The 16,985-nt window shown below is 41.2% G+C and overlaps 1 protein-coding gene and 1 long non-coding RNA gene across 3 annotated transcripts in view; both read right to left on the bottom strand.

Moving 5' to 3' along the window:
- Positions 1-16,985, bottom strand: part of WWOX (WW domain containing oxidoreductase) — a 1,135,448-nt gene that overhangs the window by 1,106,360 nt on the left and 12,103 nt on the right. For both annotated transcript variants that reach the window (XM_032283875.1, XM_032283876.1), the window contains exons 2-4: positions 14,158-14,222; positions 12,547-12,604; positions 11,057-11,235 (exon numbers count right to left, since the gene is read on the bottom strand). In XM_032283875.1, coding sequence (XP_032139766.1) covers positions 11,057-11,235; positions 12,547-12,604; positions 14,158-14,222 — 302 coding nt within the window. The remainder of the gene's footprint in view (positions 1-11,056; positions 11,236-12,546; positions 12,605-14,157; positions 14,223-16,985) is intronic.
- Positions 4,906-11,049, bottom strand: LOC116555348. Its single transcript, XR_004270488.1, has 3 exons — positions 9,831-11,049; positions 8,696-9,158; positions 4,906-7,330 (listed from the first exon to the last, which is right to left on the bottom strand). It is a non-coding gene; the product is annotated as an uncharacterized LOC116555348 (long non-coding RNA).

Here is a 16,985-nt window from a genome sequence, read left to right as displayed (position 1 = left end):
GCCTGTAATCCCAGCTACTCAGGAGGCTGAGGCAGGAGAATTGCCTGAACCCAGGAGGCGGAGGTTGCGGTGAGCCGAGATCGTGCCATTGCACTCCAACCTGGGTAACAAGAGCGAAACCCCCGCCCCGAAAAAAAAAAAAAAAAAAAAAAAAATTCTAAATCTCAAGTGTGGCAAGGACGCTGGGCAAAGGAGCATTCAAATTGGTACAACCTTCCAGGGCAGCTTGACAAAACGAATCAAGATACTAAGGTCTGGGAGCAAATCACTTGATTCAGCAATTCCACTTCCACAAAACAAAACTATAGTAGTGTCACGGATGGGTACAAACCTTTAATTACAAAATGCGCTTCTCCATTCCATAGCTATTAAAAAGCTGGAATCCACCCAAATGTACCATACTGGGAGAAGGGCGGGAACCACATAATGGAATATTATGCAGCCATTTAAGATGTAGAGTATTTAGCAACACAGAAAGACACTCACAATTTATAGCCAAATGGAAAAATCACAAAAGCAGGGAAAACATGCTTAGAATCATATTTGCTAGTTATTAATAGTATACTTCTAATTGGTAAGAATTTGGGGGTTTTTAAATCTTTCATTCTTATTTTATCTTCATTTTCTAAATTTTCCATAATACATGTTAATCACAAGAATCTTTAAAATAATTATTATATTAAATGAGAAGGCCTCTCCAGCTAATCTAGCTTAACACCTGGCATATATAAGAGCTTGACAAATGCTACCTCCCGTTCCCCAAGAGTTATTCCTCAATGCTTATTTTGCAATCATAACACCAAAGGGGTTTTGGTAAAGGAAGCTGCAGTTTAAAAAAAAAAAAAATGTTTTTGTTTTTTTTTTTTTTTTAGAGATGGGGGTCTTGCTATGTTGCCCAGTCTGGTCTCCAACTCCTAAGCTCAAGCAATCCTCCTGCCTCAGCCTCCCAAAAGGTTGGGTTTACAGGCATGAGCTACCGTGCCCGCCCTAAGCTTCAGCTTCCGAATCCAGGATCAACATGGAGTCCAGAAAATACATCCGCTGTGGCCCTCCCGGCAGATGCCACTCCCAACACTTGGCCGCGCACAAAGGGAGCCTTCATAGGTTTAAATAAAGTAGTTGATTCCAAACCCAAGATTAACAAAAGTGAATAAGCTGCTCAGAAACAGCTCGTTCAGGACTGTGTGCTGTTATTCCTCCCAACAAGATGGTGGCATGTACAGAGGAAGGGGCCCAAGGCACGGAATCAATTACCCTCTGCTCTATCCTGCAGCACCCACTCCACAAAACGCTGTATGATCTCAGGTACGTCACCTCGCCTCTTTGCACTTTCCTTTTGGCACCATCACAAGACAGCTGTAAGCACTGTGGTGAGAATTAAATATGACAAGAAGGAAATCTCCATACATTTTAGAGCACTATCGATATATTCTAATTAATAAATATTAATCTGTAACAATTAAATACATTTTAGAGGTAAGTGTAGAAACGAAAAGCATTGTATTAGCTGTAACTTCAGTTTCTGTACAACTGAAGAAATCTGACTCTGATTTTGTTCCTCTTTATATGAAATAAACTTTATACAAAAGGCTTAGCTCCGTTCATCCGGCGTGTTACCCTCCACCTAGGAAGAAATAGTAGCAACACCGAAATATGGGTTTCCTCCCTGCCCGCCATCTGTCTGTCTTTCGTTCCCGCACACCATCTCAGACATCCTCTTAGAGTGTAGTGAAGAAACCTTGTTTTGCTTTCAGAGAGCACCATCTAAATACGACTTCTAACATGAAGGCTCCAAAATTCACAGAAAGTAAAACCACCAGGCAACACAGCCTGGTAAGCAAATAACTCAAAGACTTAGAACAAGTAGACTGAAACCCTGTCGCACCACACAACCCTTCCTACGTACCCCATTTCGTAAGGTGTAGACCAACACCAGCACTTCATGAAATGTACTGTTACTTATGAAGCCAAAGGGAGATCGCAAATGTAGGCAAGAAACTAAATTCGGGCAAGAAACTAAACACGAGCTATTACACCTTGCTTTGTGATCCATCTACTGGTGCCTTTTTAAGAGATCTTTCCAAGAAGGCCTCCTAGTGACCCAAATGTCATTTTGGAGAAGGCTGAGGATTCATATCTGCTCATGGATAGGTTACAGAAGTCCAAGAAGGGCTACGTCATACCAAATAGGCAACAATGGGGGGGCGGGGTTCCACCGTCGGCATCTCTTTTATTATGAAGTCTATAATAACTCCCAGATAGCCGTCTAGTTTTAACAATTTATTTGATAAACAAATACATTCGTATATAGACAACCAAAACATCTTGACTCAGGTGAAATAGTTTGGCAATGTTACAAGTATATTTGCAATGTTTTTCAGCTCTCGCATTTTTGAAAAAATTGCTGAGAAAAAAATTTATAAATAAAAGTAATATAGCATATTCGTTTTTGTCCCCGTTTAAAGATTTGAAAATAAGCAGTTTTGTAAACCCAAAGTGTATTCTTTTCCGGGCCAAAGTTCTATTCTACAGCTGAAGTATGCGATTAATGGGCTGCCTCAAACCGTAATTATAGAGCCAAAATAAAAATTACCCTCCTGAAGACTGCACACAGAGAACACTGGCTATCGGCTTCACGTTGAGAGGCTAGTTTAATATGGTCCCTCTTATTTAAAAAACATATGCTGTACTGAGCCCAAAAGGACATGTTTTCTTCTAGAGCAAGAATGTATCACTAAAAAACAATTTAATTACAATAAATTATGTAACACTGGTTAAGACTGGGGGCAGGGGCAAGGGAAACTATACTCTTTAGAAAAAACATAGGGTAAAGGGTGCGGTGGCTCACAACTGTAATCCCAGCACTGTGGGAGGCCAAGGCAGGTGGATTACGAGGTCAGGAGTTCAAGATCAGCCTGGCCAAGATGGTGAAACTGTCTCTATTAAAAATACAAAAATTAGCCAGGCATGGTTGTGGACTCCTGTAATCCCAGCTACTCGGGAGGCTGAGGCAGAGAACTTCTTGACCCCTGGAGGCAGAGGTTGCAGTGATCCAAGATTGTGCCACTGCACTCCAGCCTGGGCAACACAGCAAGACTCCATTTCAAAAAAAAAAAAAAAAAAAAAGGAAAAAACATAAGGTCACCAAGGCATTGAAAATGAACCTTAAACAGAGGTATTAATATGTAAATATTACAATTTCCACTTAGGAAAAAAAAATCATATTATTGCTAGGCCAGCACACTCAAAACCAATATCATCATGAAAACACATGCCCTTGTGTGATTTGGCAGAATGGCAGAACAGCCCGCTCCCTGAATACAATGGCCCTTTTTATTAAGGTGATCCCTTCATCCCTGGCATTTTATACAAACAAAACAAAAGGCAGAGGAAAAGAAACAAACATGACACTAGTAAGAGTCTTCAGTTTGAACTCTATCACAGAGAAGTATAAGACCTCAAAGATATGTTAGAAAAGTAAAAGACGTTATTTTAACAAAAATGAAAGCAAGATGGACTGGAAGGAAGAAAACTATATTGCGATGCTGTTGCTTTTGTTTAATTGTATCAAAGGGCAACAGAGCCCTCTAGTGGAAAAAAAATAAAAATACATAAAGATGTTTCTGCTCTTAAAGAAAATAGGTAGAATACCACCAGGCATGGTGGCTAATGTCTTTTATCCCAGCACTTTGGGAGGCCGAGGTGGGCAAACCACTTGAGGTCTGGAGTTCAAGACCAGCTTGGCCATCATGGCGAAAGCCCACCTCTACTAAAAATACAAAAATTAGCAAAATTAGCCAGGCAGGGTGGCTCACGCCTATAATCCCAGCTATTCAGAAGGCTGAGGCGGAAGAATCACTTGAACCCGGGAGGCAGAGGTTGCAGTGAGCTGAGATCATACCACTGCACTACAGCCTGGGTGACAGAGTGAGACACCATCTCAAAAAATAAAAGACACTACGCAGAATACTGTCTTCCATTACAATTCTTACTGTGTCACTATATGATATAAAAGCAAAAGATCAAATTAATTGGGTTTTAAGTAAAACAAGTTCCAAATTTTCAAGCTTGATGTAACACTACAAGACCTCAAGTAAAACAAAAATCTCTTATTAGTTTTTAAATTATGAGTCTGAACCACTTTGTCATTGAACAATGGTTTGTATGACCCTCATTTGTTATGCTGATGCTACAAAAAAGCAATTAAACTCTAAACCTATGTGCAAGCATGAAATTTAACTGATGACCTCATGTGACAAAAAAAGTTTCAGATGAGATCTCATCAGGTTCACACAGACAGTAGCCCCCCTTATCCTCGGGAGAGGCGTTCTAAGACCCACAGTGATGCCTGAAAAACTGGAGAGTGCCAAACCCTATGTATTCTACATTTTCACCTATACATACATACCTAGGATAAATTTATAAATGAGGCACAGTAAGAGATCAACAATAATAAGAGAACTGTAACGACGTACTGTATAAAAGTTTTATAAATGTGGTCTCTCACACATACTCTCTCTCTCGAAATTAGTGTTTTCAGGTGCCTGTTGACCTCAGGTAACTGAAACCTCAAAAAGTGAAACAGCGTCCTGGCACACTGGTTCACACCTGTAATCCTAACATTTTGGGAGACTGAGGCAGGCAGATCGCCTGGGCTCAGGAGTTCGAGACTAGCCTGGGCAACATGGTGAAACCCTGTCTCTATTAAAAACATCAAATTGGTTCGGCGTGGTGGTGTGCACCTGTAATCCCAGCTACTCGGGAGGCTGAGACACGAGAATCACTGGGACCTGGGAGGCAGCGGATGCAGCGAGCTGAGATTGCACCACTGTACTCCAGCCTGCGTGACAGGGCAGGACTCTCTCAAAAAAAAAAAAAAGTCAAAGACCATGGATAAGGGGGCACTACTGTATATGTGATTACAGATCTATTTTTAAAATGTATGTATACAGATACACACCCCTATCCAAAGTACTTTACATGAGATTACCAAATTATGAGATGAAGCTCATTTGAATGTTTTAAACTGGTATCTTCCTTGAGATACTTGTTTCTCAAATACTTTGACCATGTGATTTCCATGTACATTCAATGTCCAATAACATTTCAATGTAAAATGGTTAAGTCATAAGGTGCTAATTCTCAATTTTTATATAATTATCAGCTAAGGACTCTTTCTAATATTGTCAATAATCTCCATAGTTTCTTAGAACAAAGTAACTTCCAAATAATTTTACTTATAATACCTGGATATAATTTAGCATAAGAGAATAGCAGACACAAATGTTTTTAATTCAAAATGGAGTTTCAATGCCCAAAAGGTTATTTCGATTATTTCAGAATATTTTCCTTTTCTTAATGAGCACCAGGCTCTTAAAAAGATAAATGCCAAGATCCCACTAGTTCGTCTTGTCAACAATCAGAAAGGAAACTAATCATGCATTTCAAGATCCTAAGTGTAATGATTTCATATGAGTATGTTTTACCCAAGAAAATGACTAAATCTAAGTCAGCTATGGCCTCAGATTTATGGGACCTTTCGGAATAAGTGGGGAAAAAAAAAAAAAAAAAACATCAACAGCATGGTTTAGGCTCAAAGGCAAAATTTAGTAACATCTAGGTACGAAAAAGAAAACAAAGAACCAAAGGAGTAAAGGAAGCCGGTGTACTCCATAAATGGGAAGTGTGGATTTAAAGTCTTAGGAATGAACACCCTTCTCTACATGAAGAAAAAGTAATGTTCTTGTATTAGTGTAGAACGGGTCGAACTTGCAGCAGATAGGAGGTCATCACAGTGATGATTTGCAGGATCAAAGAGTATGGCAAGTCCAGTTCACACTGTAATTTCAACACATGATTTAGAAACAGGACCCCAAGTTTTAAAAAGTAGGCTCTCTAAGCTAAGACCATCAATTTCAACATCACGCCATGATAACACTTTGGGGTTCCCTGCATGAAATTTGATACCTTCGTTTTGTTTCAAGGAAAACAAATTTAGGAGTGACTGATACCTTGAGCACGTACTTTTTATACCTCAAAATATATACATTTTGATATAAAAGTAAGTGTGTGTGTGTGTGTGTGTGTGTGTGTGTGTATCTCCAGGTAATAAACCTTAGAGAGGTGATTTTGTGACATAAATACCAATAGAAAATTCAAGTGTCAGTCCCAAAATACATTTCACTGGTATTTACCAATGTGGCCAGCTTGTATATGTTCACAAGAAGAAAAGTTTTATTTCTGTTAATGGGTCCTTTTGGCTCAAAAACTGAAACGAAGTGAGGTTATTCTAGCTTTGAAGTCACAACATATGATGCAGCCCAGCGTTCTAAATGTTCACAAGGTGAAAGAAACTTTTCATCTGGACCAAATTCTGGAAAAAACTTTTAAAATCAAGTTTTAGCCACTACTGGATTAGGAATGAAAGTTAAGAAGTTTTATTATCATTACCACTGAAGATTAGACTGAAAATATCGAATCTGTTCATACTTGTTAACAGCATCTGGGCACGGTGGCTCACACCAGTAATCTCGGTACTTTGGGAGGCTGAGGTGGGAGGATTCCTTGAGCCCAGGAGTTCAAGAACAACCCCCGGGCAACATCGTGAGACCCCATCTCAAATATTTAAAAAAAAAAAAAAAGAATTTTAATGGATGTCTGACAAAACCCTGGATGTCACTCCTTAGATATGACACTAAATCTGTCTGCTTACAGAAAATAATTTGCATGAGCTCTAACAAACATCTAGCTAATTAAGACAGTGAACAGAGTAGGTGGTCCCGCATTTAGGCATCCAGCTAATCCCTCATTAGAAGGATCCTGCCTTTGATGAGCAACATGACAGCCTGCAGGTAGCAGGGGGCAGCATTTTATACTCAAGTATTTACATGCACAGCCAAATCAGTTGACTGATAGGCTGAGTCTAAAAACGAAGCAGGGGTCTTCCTCAATGGGAAATTCCCTCACCTAAAAAAAAAAAAAAAAAAATTCCCTTTCCTAACGCTTCACAACACTTGCATGTAATGATCACCGTGCTGAAGGCATTTCCAATCGTTTTTACCAAATCACAGCCATCAAGCTGCTAACTCCAAAGAGCCGTAAAACACCTGGCCCTTCCTGCTCAGTCTACGTTGAACACAAACAGAAATGAATTCCTCCCTTGTCTCTACTGGTTAGCATTCAGGACTGCGGGGTTCCGGGCCTCTTGATGTGCTAGCAGAAGCTTTGGGTGAAGAGATGACTTCCCCCTGGATACTGAGATGCTGATCTCCACAGAGAGGGGTCCACAAGCTACAGTTTTCAATCTACAAAGTTCTTCAGGTTCAGAAAGCTGGTTAAACAAAGGTCAAGGAGAGAAGAGTGTTAGTGTCTGAGGAGGCAACATTCTAATCCTTGCAGCTCCCTAAAAAAAACCGGGGGGGGCGGGGTTGAGACAAAGGGCACAGGGGGTAAAGGACACTGGTGCAACAATTCCACACAATGCGTTGCCAAATCTTACTGTGGCCTGGGGCATCCCATTTGCCTAAATTTCATCTAAGCTGCGGCTAATTTAGAGAATGTTGGGGTGATATCACTTTGAATGAACTGGATTATCTAATGCAGGAGTCAGCACTTTTTTTTCTGGAAAAGGCCAAAGAGTAAATATTTACGGTTTTGCGAGCTATATGATCTCCACCAAAATTGGTCAACTCTTCTGGTAACATGCAAACAGGCATGTTATTTTGGAATAACGGAATACACACATACAGCAGTTCCCCATTATAGAAATGGGAATAAATGGGCATGGCTGTGTTCCAAAAACAATTCTACTTACAAAATCAGGCAGTGGGTCAGAGTTAGCCCAGAGATCGTAGTTTGTTCACCCCCAATCTAGACAGCCTAATCCAGTTGATAGTGGTAATATCTGCCTATAAACCTTAAGTGTAAAAGCAAGGATTTCATGAACCCATAGTGCTTTATTCTGACATTTCCTCCAAATCCTTTTATCTGTCAGAATCACTGATTTTTTTAGATGAATTAAGAATCTCTCCAGTTGCCTTAGCAGAATCAATGATCAAAAACTCAAAATACAGCTCCGTTTCACTAGCAGCCAGGGAGAGGAAAATTATGACAAGATGGAGTTTGCTTAGAGGCCACTTCAAAGGGGGCATGGCACTAGTGCAACCCTGAAGAATGATGTCAAGCAAGGGATGCCCCCTTCCGTATCAGTGAGATCCCCACCAATTGCTATTCCAACAAAGCAGTGCCTTGTGGGGCATTTAAAAAAAAAAAAAAAAAAAAAAAAAAGAACCACTGGAAACGCTATTTGTAAATCGGCCTTTATAAGGCAAATTAGGCTTCTATGTTTTTATTTGTAGAGTCACCACTTTCAAAATAAATCCGGTTATGTTTTGTTTCAGCCCACTCTGCCTTAGAGAAAATGGACATTCACGAGGTTAAAGATTTCACAGTTTATCCAAAGCAAACAGGCTGCCTTGAGTGGCCAAAGGAAAGGGAACACCAGCACCATGAAAGCTTCGACAGAAGATGACTCTTGAATGCCCCAGAAATCTTGGAAATAAAGATGCCCAAATTCACTCACTCGGCATTCAGCTATTTTATTTGAAATGAGCAGAACTAAAGTAGTGATAGCAATTTATAAATTGGCATGTTTCACAGCTTAGTAGAAGGACTTTATCTGGAAGCCACAGCCTACCTGGGCAAGGACACTTTCTAAGGCAGCCACTCAGGATATAAAAGCTAACTTAGCAAAGCCATGTGCCTATCTTCAGCCTCCTTTCTTCAGGCCTGATACCACTGCTGCAGAGTGAAAGTGATTTGTGAGTTTTTGATTGCCTGGATTTGCAGTACAATGTTATTTCAAAACTTCAGAAAGAAAATCTTCGGCACTCACCTAGACTTATGCTTCCCCAAGAGTGGAGGGGGATGGGGTGAGGTGGCGGTGTTAAAGGCCATTTCTGAGGAAGGTGACCGCTGGGGAAAGAGCTGTGGGCACTTGAATGGGAAAGGCTGGTCTCCCTAAGACCTTGCGTGACATCTGTGCCGTCCTGAGCATTACAATTTGCCAAGAGCTCCAATGGGACTGCAGACCCCTCCTGCAGTGTCCGCAAAATGAATGATGAGTATCAGGAAGGAAGAGTCTTAGGGGGAAGTGGGAGCTGCAAAGAGGCACAGAGAGTTTTTGGCTTTACTCCAAGATGCAAGGGCCATTCTCAACAACCACAAATTTATTCTCAATGCTTCAGAATCTCCTCCTCTCCATCACGACTTCAATATCTAACTAGACATCACCCTTTTCATATGCTGAACCAATTCTACCAGTCCTGGATTACCATGTTGTGGGTCTGCTGTTGCAAATCTTTGAAAGAGCATGAGCTCTCTTTAAGGGTCTGCTGTCTAATGTCAGGTGGAGCAGTCTGAACACTTAACACAAAAAAATAATCAGCAGTCACATTCCTTAATCATTAGGGAAAAACAGTCTAGCTGGAAGATCAAGAGAATAAGATCTTTTAATCTTCTGGTTAACTCGTTAAATTTTTAAAAATATTTTTTTAAGCCCTTAAATCCTTTTTTCTTAATAATTCCACAACTGTGTGGCCCCACACATTCACCCTAACAGTAGTTAATATGATCAACACCATGTACTGCTTCCACTGTTTTTACTATTACACCATCAGTTTTCACTTCAATGACAATAACATAAAACTCACTCCAATGCAGAAGTTCAGTCAAGTGGATTGAACATATTTGGAGCCCAGGATGAGGTATGAGATTTCATTTTAAATAAATCTCTTTCGATTCTTAAAACACATTCCAATTTGCCTATTTACCTTCATAGGCAAGTACAGTCAAAAGTTCTGCACTCGGATTGCAACCTGTTAGATTCTAGACCTTGTACAAGACAATAACTGATCCCTGGACAATGTATTTTTACCTCCTGTGCTTCCCTAATCATGCTAGACAATATTTCTGTAGCTTCAAGGAACTGTTCCAAATTAAGAAAGAAGTGGAGGTGGTTAATAGGTACAAAAAAAATCGAAAGAATAAGACCTACTATTTGACAGCACAACAAGATGACTATAGTCAGTAACTTAATTGTACATTTTAAAAGAGCTAAAAGAGTATAAATGAATTGTTTATAACTCAAAGGATAAATTCTTGAGGGGATGGACGGATACCACACTCACTAGGATGTGATTATTTCACATTACGTGCCTGTATCAAAACATTTCATGAACCCCATAAATATGTACACCTTTATGTACACCATAAGGACAGAGAGAACTTGACAGAAGACAGCCCAATGCAATGTTTTATCCGTCAGCAAATCCAAAGATGCATACATGTATTCGAAGCGGCTGGTTCTCACTGATTCAGATATTTATATAAATAGACCAAAGCAAAATAAGAATAAATCCTAGAAGAGTTATGGTTTGCTTCTGCCTTGCTCTTGTTTCCTTACCAGCCCACCATTGGAGCAAGGACACCCTCTCATGCCATCTACCATGATGGTCCCTGTGGGTAAACAATGGCAATTAAGAGGGTTAATTTAGAAGTGAAGACAGGAACTCATTCTCCGATTTTATTAGGAAATAAGAGCCTGTGCCCAAAAAGAAAATGATATGCTCAGTGACCAGTCAAAACCTGTAGTATCCTTTGTTCCCCAGTCATAATACCCTATTGTTCCCCATATTCTACTACCAACGAATTTTGGTTTGAATAACCCAGGTAATTGAAATATGTCCACACACCAGGCAGACCAGGTCAAAAACTCTTAGACGGAGCCTGTTTTCTCTTCTCCCTGAATACCAAAAGAGCCGCAGTCTTTTGCCGAGCATTCAGCTTTCAGAGACTTCAAGGTCAGCCCTTACAGAGCCTTCCATGACAACATTAGGATTTCAAGAAAGTGGTGATTTTAATGAAATGACAGCTGAAAAGGATAAGATTCAAGTTTAAATCAGAGAACCACTATACAAAATTCCGTTATAGTTAGATTTAAGTGGATATCATTATAGCAGTCCCACAAATAAACAAATAAATTAAATTAACTGCCTACCTATTCCCGAATTAGCTCCAGTGACCACGACCACTTTGCCAGTGAAATCCCGGCCCTGGAGAATTTCCATGGCAGTGGTGCTGCCGTCATATCTCTGCCGGGTGGCTGGCTTTGTCGGATTATCATCCACAGTAAACGCCAGTCTTGGGTCCAAGTAGGTAGTCCTTTTATTTATGTGGCTGCCCAGAAAAGGAGAAAGTAATGAACCCACAGCAAAGAACGCTGGCATTTATAAATATAAGATAATCTTACGGTTAAGGCAAACCCCATTTTTCATGTACCAAAACGCTTATTTCTTAAACCTGAAAAGAACTGGGGCCCATTTAATCTTTCTGGCCTCCAGAAGGATTACATTTCTGCCAGGAAAGATAGTCATCGAACCCTTTCCTCCAAAACTGCCTATAAAATATGCTGTAACATATAGTAACTATTGCCGTGTATCCTTAGATCTCAAAAAAGGCTTCTTGAGAAGGCTTTGGGTCTTAATCTAATTCATGTAAACATAGCTATGACATCTGTCAGCCACTCTTTTCAGTAGATTTCAATTAAATCTCTTAGCCCTATACAAGGACCTAAAGACGTAGGGAAGTAGAAAACTCAAAATGATAAAGCCTTAGTTGTAAATAAGAAATTGCCGACTAATAAAATGCTAACAATCTTCACTTTAAGACTGTACTCAAACCTCCTACAAGCACTCTCATTTTGATTTGGAATTGATTTAAGTCTTGTGGAAACAGTATTAAAATATATTGGATGCTGGGCACAGTGGCTCACACCTGTAATGGCAGCAATTTGGGAGGCCAAGGCAACAGGATCACTTGAGCCCAGGAGTCCAAGACCAGCCTGGACAACATAGTTAGACCTCGTCTCTACAAAAACCAAGCAACATTTCGATGTGACAGCACACGCCTACGGTCCCAGCTACTCGGGAGGCTGAGGTGGGAGGATGATCACATGAGCCCAAGAAGGGGAAGCTGCAGTGAGCTATGACTGTGCCACTGTCCTCTAGCCTGGGTAGATACTGGAATTTCTTCTAAAGACAGAATCAGAGAGGTGAAAAAATCTTACAGATAAGGATGCTCAATACATCATTTATAATTATAGGTTCTCAGTAGGAATTTAACATCATCGATGTCCAATAGGCAATCTGATAAATTATAGTCTATCTGTACAAAATAATTCTAGAGCTGCTAAATAGCGTCTATTTGAAAAACAGATATGGATATGACAAAATGCTCACTATACAGTATGTGGAAAAAGCAGGTTGTTAAACAGTACACACAGTACATTCCCTACTTTTTTTTAAGGATGCATGTGCATAGAAAATAGAAGAATAAATCCAGAGTTGTTAAAAGTAGTTACTTCTGCTAAGATTACAGGTATACACCATTATACTTTGTATTATTCTACGGTTATTGTATTACTTTTATAATTAAAAATTTCTATTAAGAAGCCGAACAGCTGAAAGTGGTTTCTTTGTATAAACTTACTCAACAAAAAACACTTGTCCATTCTCATCAGTCTCTTGTTCCCATCCATATGGCAAATCTGAAACACAAGAAAGACAGGTTGACAGGTGCCAGGGCGAAGTGAAGATGGTCTCCAGGTCAGGAAGGGGAGGAGCTCTCCCGGCCCCTCCCCCAAGCCTGTCCCTCCCACCCACCAGTTGTCACTTCAACTGGATTTGGTCACATGTTCCAACTGTGGCAGCTGCAGAAGTCCCCTGATCCCACTTGGGCTCCACATTTTCGCCTCTTGCTTTGAAGAAAACCTATTTTATTCCTGATCACTAGGAACCTTACTGGTTGTGCCAATCAATGGGAATTCTCCCTTGAATGAGCTCACAGAATGTATCTATATGTAAAGCAGGCACCCAATGTCATTCATACACTGACTTGTGATGCCTTGTACGGTATTAGAGGGCAGTGTCATTTTTTTTCATGTGCACAGATTAACTCTTCAATTAGACCCTAAACCTATTAAGGGCTCAAACCTTCTCATACTTTTTTTTTTTGAGACGGGGTCGCATTATGTTGTCCAAGCTTATCTCGAATTCCTGGACGCAGGTGAGCCTCCCACCTGTGCTGCCCAAAGTCCTGGGATCATAGGCACAAGCCACCATGCCTGGCCCCTTCTTATACTTCTATTCTGTGCGTCACACCCTACCTCAGAATCACCTAGAAGTCATGATCATCTTTACGAAATTCCCAAAATACTTATATATTTACTTCCAAGGTATAGCCAAGAGCAATGTACAGGTATTGATCGACTTACGACCTTTGCAACTTACGACCATTCGACTTTATGACCACAATCGCTAGCCACGACTGCTCTGCGCCTGGCAGCACAAACGGTGCCCAGCTGGGCGTACGACAGTGCGGACCAGCTTCTGGCAGCACTACCATCTCCGCGTGCATATAGCCTACTCAACTTATGACCAAATCATGTTACAACCGGTCTGTCGGAACCAATCGTGGTCGTAAGTCGAGCACTAGCTGTATAAGCAACCGCAACTACAGGAAAACATCATAAAATGTGACTCAAAGGCCTCAATTATTTTGATACTTTGTGTTTTTTGTTGTTGTTGTTGTTGCTATTTTTGAGACTGCATCTGGCTGTCACCCAGGCTGAAGTGCAGTGGCATGATCTTGGCTCACTGCAACCTCCACCTCCTGGGTTCAAGCACTTCTCGTGCCTCAGCCTCCAAAGTAGGTGGAATTACAGGCACGCACCCCCACGCCTGGCTAATTTTCATAGTCTCAGAAAAGACGAGGTTTCAACATGTTGGCCAGGCTGGTCTCGAACTCCTGACCTCAAGCGATCTGCCCGCCTCGGCCTCCCAATGCAGCGGGATTACAGGCATGAGCCACTGTGTCCGGCCATTTTGATACTTTAACACCAGTAACAAATCATCCTCAGTCTATGCTACGATCTCATCATCGTCTTCTGCCAAATCAGGTAAGCTCCTCAGAGTAAGAGTCTGGTTCTCTACCAGAGAGCCCTCCCAAAGAGACACAATAACCTGTCACCTCTCTGCCTGTGACATTTTCCCCATCTACTTAATGCTTTAATCCAATATCCTTTGACAGTAACATACAAACCTCCTGCCACTCGTTTTCTTTTTCCAGTTTTTGGATGTTCCCACTGAGTCTTCTCCTCGGTGTGACTGTTAAGAAAAAAAAAAAAAAATCCACAGTAGTAAGTAAAAATTAACTCTTCCAGAAAGTAATCAATGGTATTAAAATTTTTCTCTCCCAGCTAATACTCTCTCTCAAGAACAGTAAAAACAGACATTCAGAGAAGGAATGTGCAGAATACAAATGTCACTGTTTGCATCAGGTCAAATTCCCCAGGTTGAAAGCAGCAGCAGTCCCGGAGAAACTCCCAACAGCCTGCCTTTAGAAGCCAGGTGGAAGGAGGCAGTGCGGGAAAGAGGAGAAGGAGGACTGCGATCCCAGCTACGGGGTCTTTAGGAAGCTGGCTGAATCACTCCAAATATCTAAGGGCATTTTGCTTTGTATTTGTTTTAGTTTTATTCCAGGATGCAGTGATAAAATTCTAATACTTAATTTATATAATCTCTTAAATGTTTACTTATTTATTTGTATTTCTTTTTAAAGAATCAGGGTCTTACTATGTTGCCCAGGTTGGAATGGAATTCCTGGACCATCACTCTCTTGAGTGGCTGGGACTAGAAGCACGTGCTACCTTGCCCAGCTAAAATGTTTATTCTTTTTTTGTTTAATATATATTTTTTTATTTTTATAATATATATATATATTTTTTTTAATATATTTTTTTTTCATTTTAGGTTCTGGGGTACATGTGCAGAACATGCAGGATTGTTGCAGAGGTACATAAATGGCAATGTGATTTGCTGCCTCCACCCCCTGTCACCTATATCTGGCATTTCTCCCCAAGTTATCCCTCCCAACCTCCCTACCCCTTGCTGTCCCTCCCCTAATCCCCGCCAACAGACCCCAGGGTGTGATGCTCTTCTCCCTGTGTCCATGTGTTCTCACTGTTCAACACCCACCTATGAGTGAGAACATGCGTTGTTTGATTTTCTGTTCTTGTGTTAGTTTGCTGAGAATGATGGTTTCCAGATTCATCCATGTCCCTACAAAGGACACGAACTCATCGCTTTTTACAGCTGCATAATATTCCATGGTACATATGTGCCGCATTTTCCTTGTCCAGTCTATCATGGATGGGCATTTGGGTTGGCTCCAGGTCTTTGCTATTGTAAACAGTGCCGCAATGAACACGCGAGTGCTTGTGTCCTTATAACAGAACCAGTGTTTATTCTTTCTGCAAATGTAACTTTGAAGTGTTGCATTAAGCAATGGTTCCTAGTTGGTCCTAAAAAGTACTTACGAAATGCAGTAAGTCAGCCCCAGAGGTCACCTAGCTGTGTGCTGTGCACCTGTGGCCAACTGACCCAACTCCTTCATCTCCATTCCCTCCTCTGCAAAATGGAAATGATCCTAGCACTGATTTGGGCGTCTGCTATAAGAATATTGTATATCCAGTGTTGCACATAGCGCCTGGCATACAAAAAGCTCTAGGAAATGTAAGCTATTATTTTGAACAAATCAGCTACACAAACTAGCCTGATTATTGTGTCAAACTTAACATTTCATCTCAGACCACCACCCAAAGTTGTAATTAAAATAGTAGGCCGATAACTAGAAACACCTGTCACCAGGCAATAAGGTATCCAGAAAAACAAACAATTATTTCATCAGGGAAACAGCCAGGTGCTCCAGAGGCACCTGAAGGGTAGGCTGGGTTTCCTAAAAGTTCACCTACTCATGCAAAAACAGAAAGTTATATTACTTAATCAGCAACATCTAGATGATAAGACGTGAACATTCCTTCCCTATCAATTATTTTAAAGAAAATAAATAGACCAGGCGCAGTGGCTCACGTCTGTAATCCTAGCACTTTGGGAGGCCAAAGCGGGCAGATAATGAGGTCAAGAGATGAAGACCATCCTGACCAACATGGTGAAACCCCACCTCTACTAAAAATACAAAAATCAGCTGGGCATGGTGGCACGTGCTTGTAATCCTAGCTACTCGGGATGCTGAGGCAGGAGAATTGCTTGAACCCAGGAGGCGGTGGCTGCAGTGAGCTGAGAACATGCCACTGCACTCCAGCCTGGGTGACAGAGCGAGACTCTGTCTAAAAAAAAAAAAAAAAAAAAGAAATACAAAGAGCATGAATTTTCTAAAAAATCTGACAACCTGCAAGGAGGGTCTTTTCATGAATTGCTGGATTCTGATCCGTTTTGACAAAGTCTTGGCAGCTGAGTCGCTGTCATGGTGCAGGAATGAATGCATCACTCAGCACGCAGAAGACCAGAACGTCCCATGCTAGCTGTGCCCAGCCAGTCTCCTCAGAACTACTGCCATCTCACAGAGCTGCTGAAAAGGCGAGACACATGACACCTGTGACACTGCCTGGAGAATGATTAAATCCTTGTACCAGCTTAGGTAACAGCAGCAAAGACAAACTCCTGCTTTGTACATCAACCACCATCCAATATCACTTGCAAGAAAAGCAGCTCTCTCTGGTAAGGGTAACCCACTCTCCATTGGCACAGTGGGAATATTGGTATATCAACTCCTGCTTCTCCTCACAATGGAAGGGAACAGCAATCAGATAAGGCAAGTTGGCAATAACAAGAAACCTTCCTGCCCCTTACGGGGCTGTGTCTCATGCTCCTTCAAGAAAGTTAAGAGATGGAGTTGCGCCAGGCGCGGTGGCTCAAGCCTGTAATCCCAGCACTTTGGGAGGCCGAGGCGGGTGGATCACGAGGTCAAGAGATCGAGACCATCCTGGTCAACATGGTGAAACCCCGTCTCTGCTAAAAATACAAAAAAATTAGCTGGGCATGGTGGCGCGTGCCTGTAATCCCAGCTTC

The sequence above is a fragment of the Sapajus apella genome, unplaced genomic scaffold (genome assembly GCF_009761245.1).
Source record: "Sapajus apella isolate SASKATOON/1434 unplaced genomic scaffold, GSC_monkey_1.0 scaffold15, whole genome shotgun sequence".
Lineage (NCBI taxonomy): Eukaryota > Metazoa > Chordata > Mammalia > Primates > Cebidae > Sapajus > Sapajus apella.
Note: the sequence above shows the minus strand (reverse complement) of the source record. Positions and strands in the feature narration are given on the sequence as shown.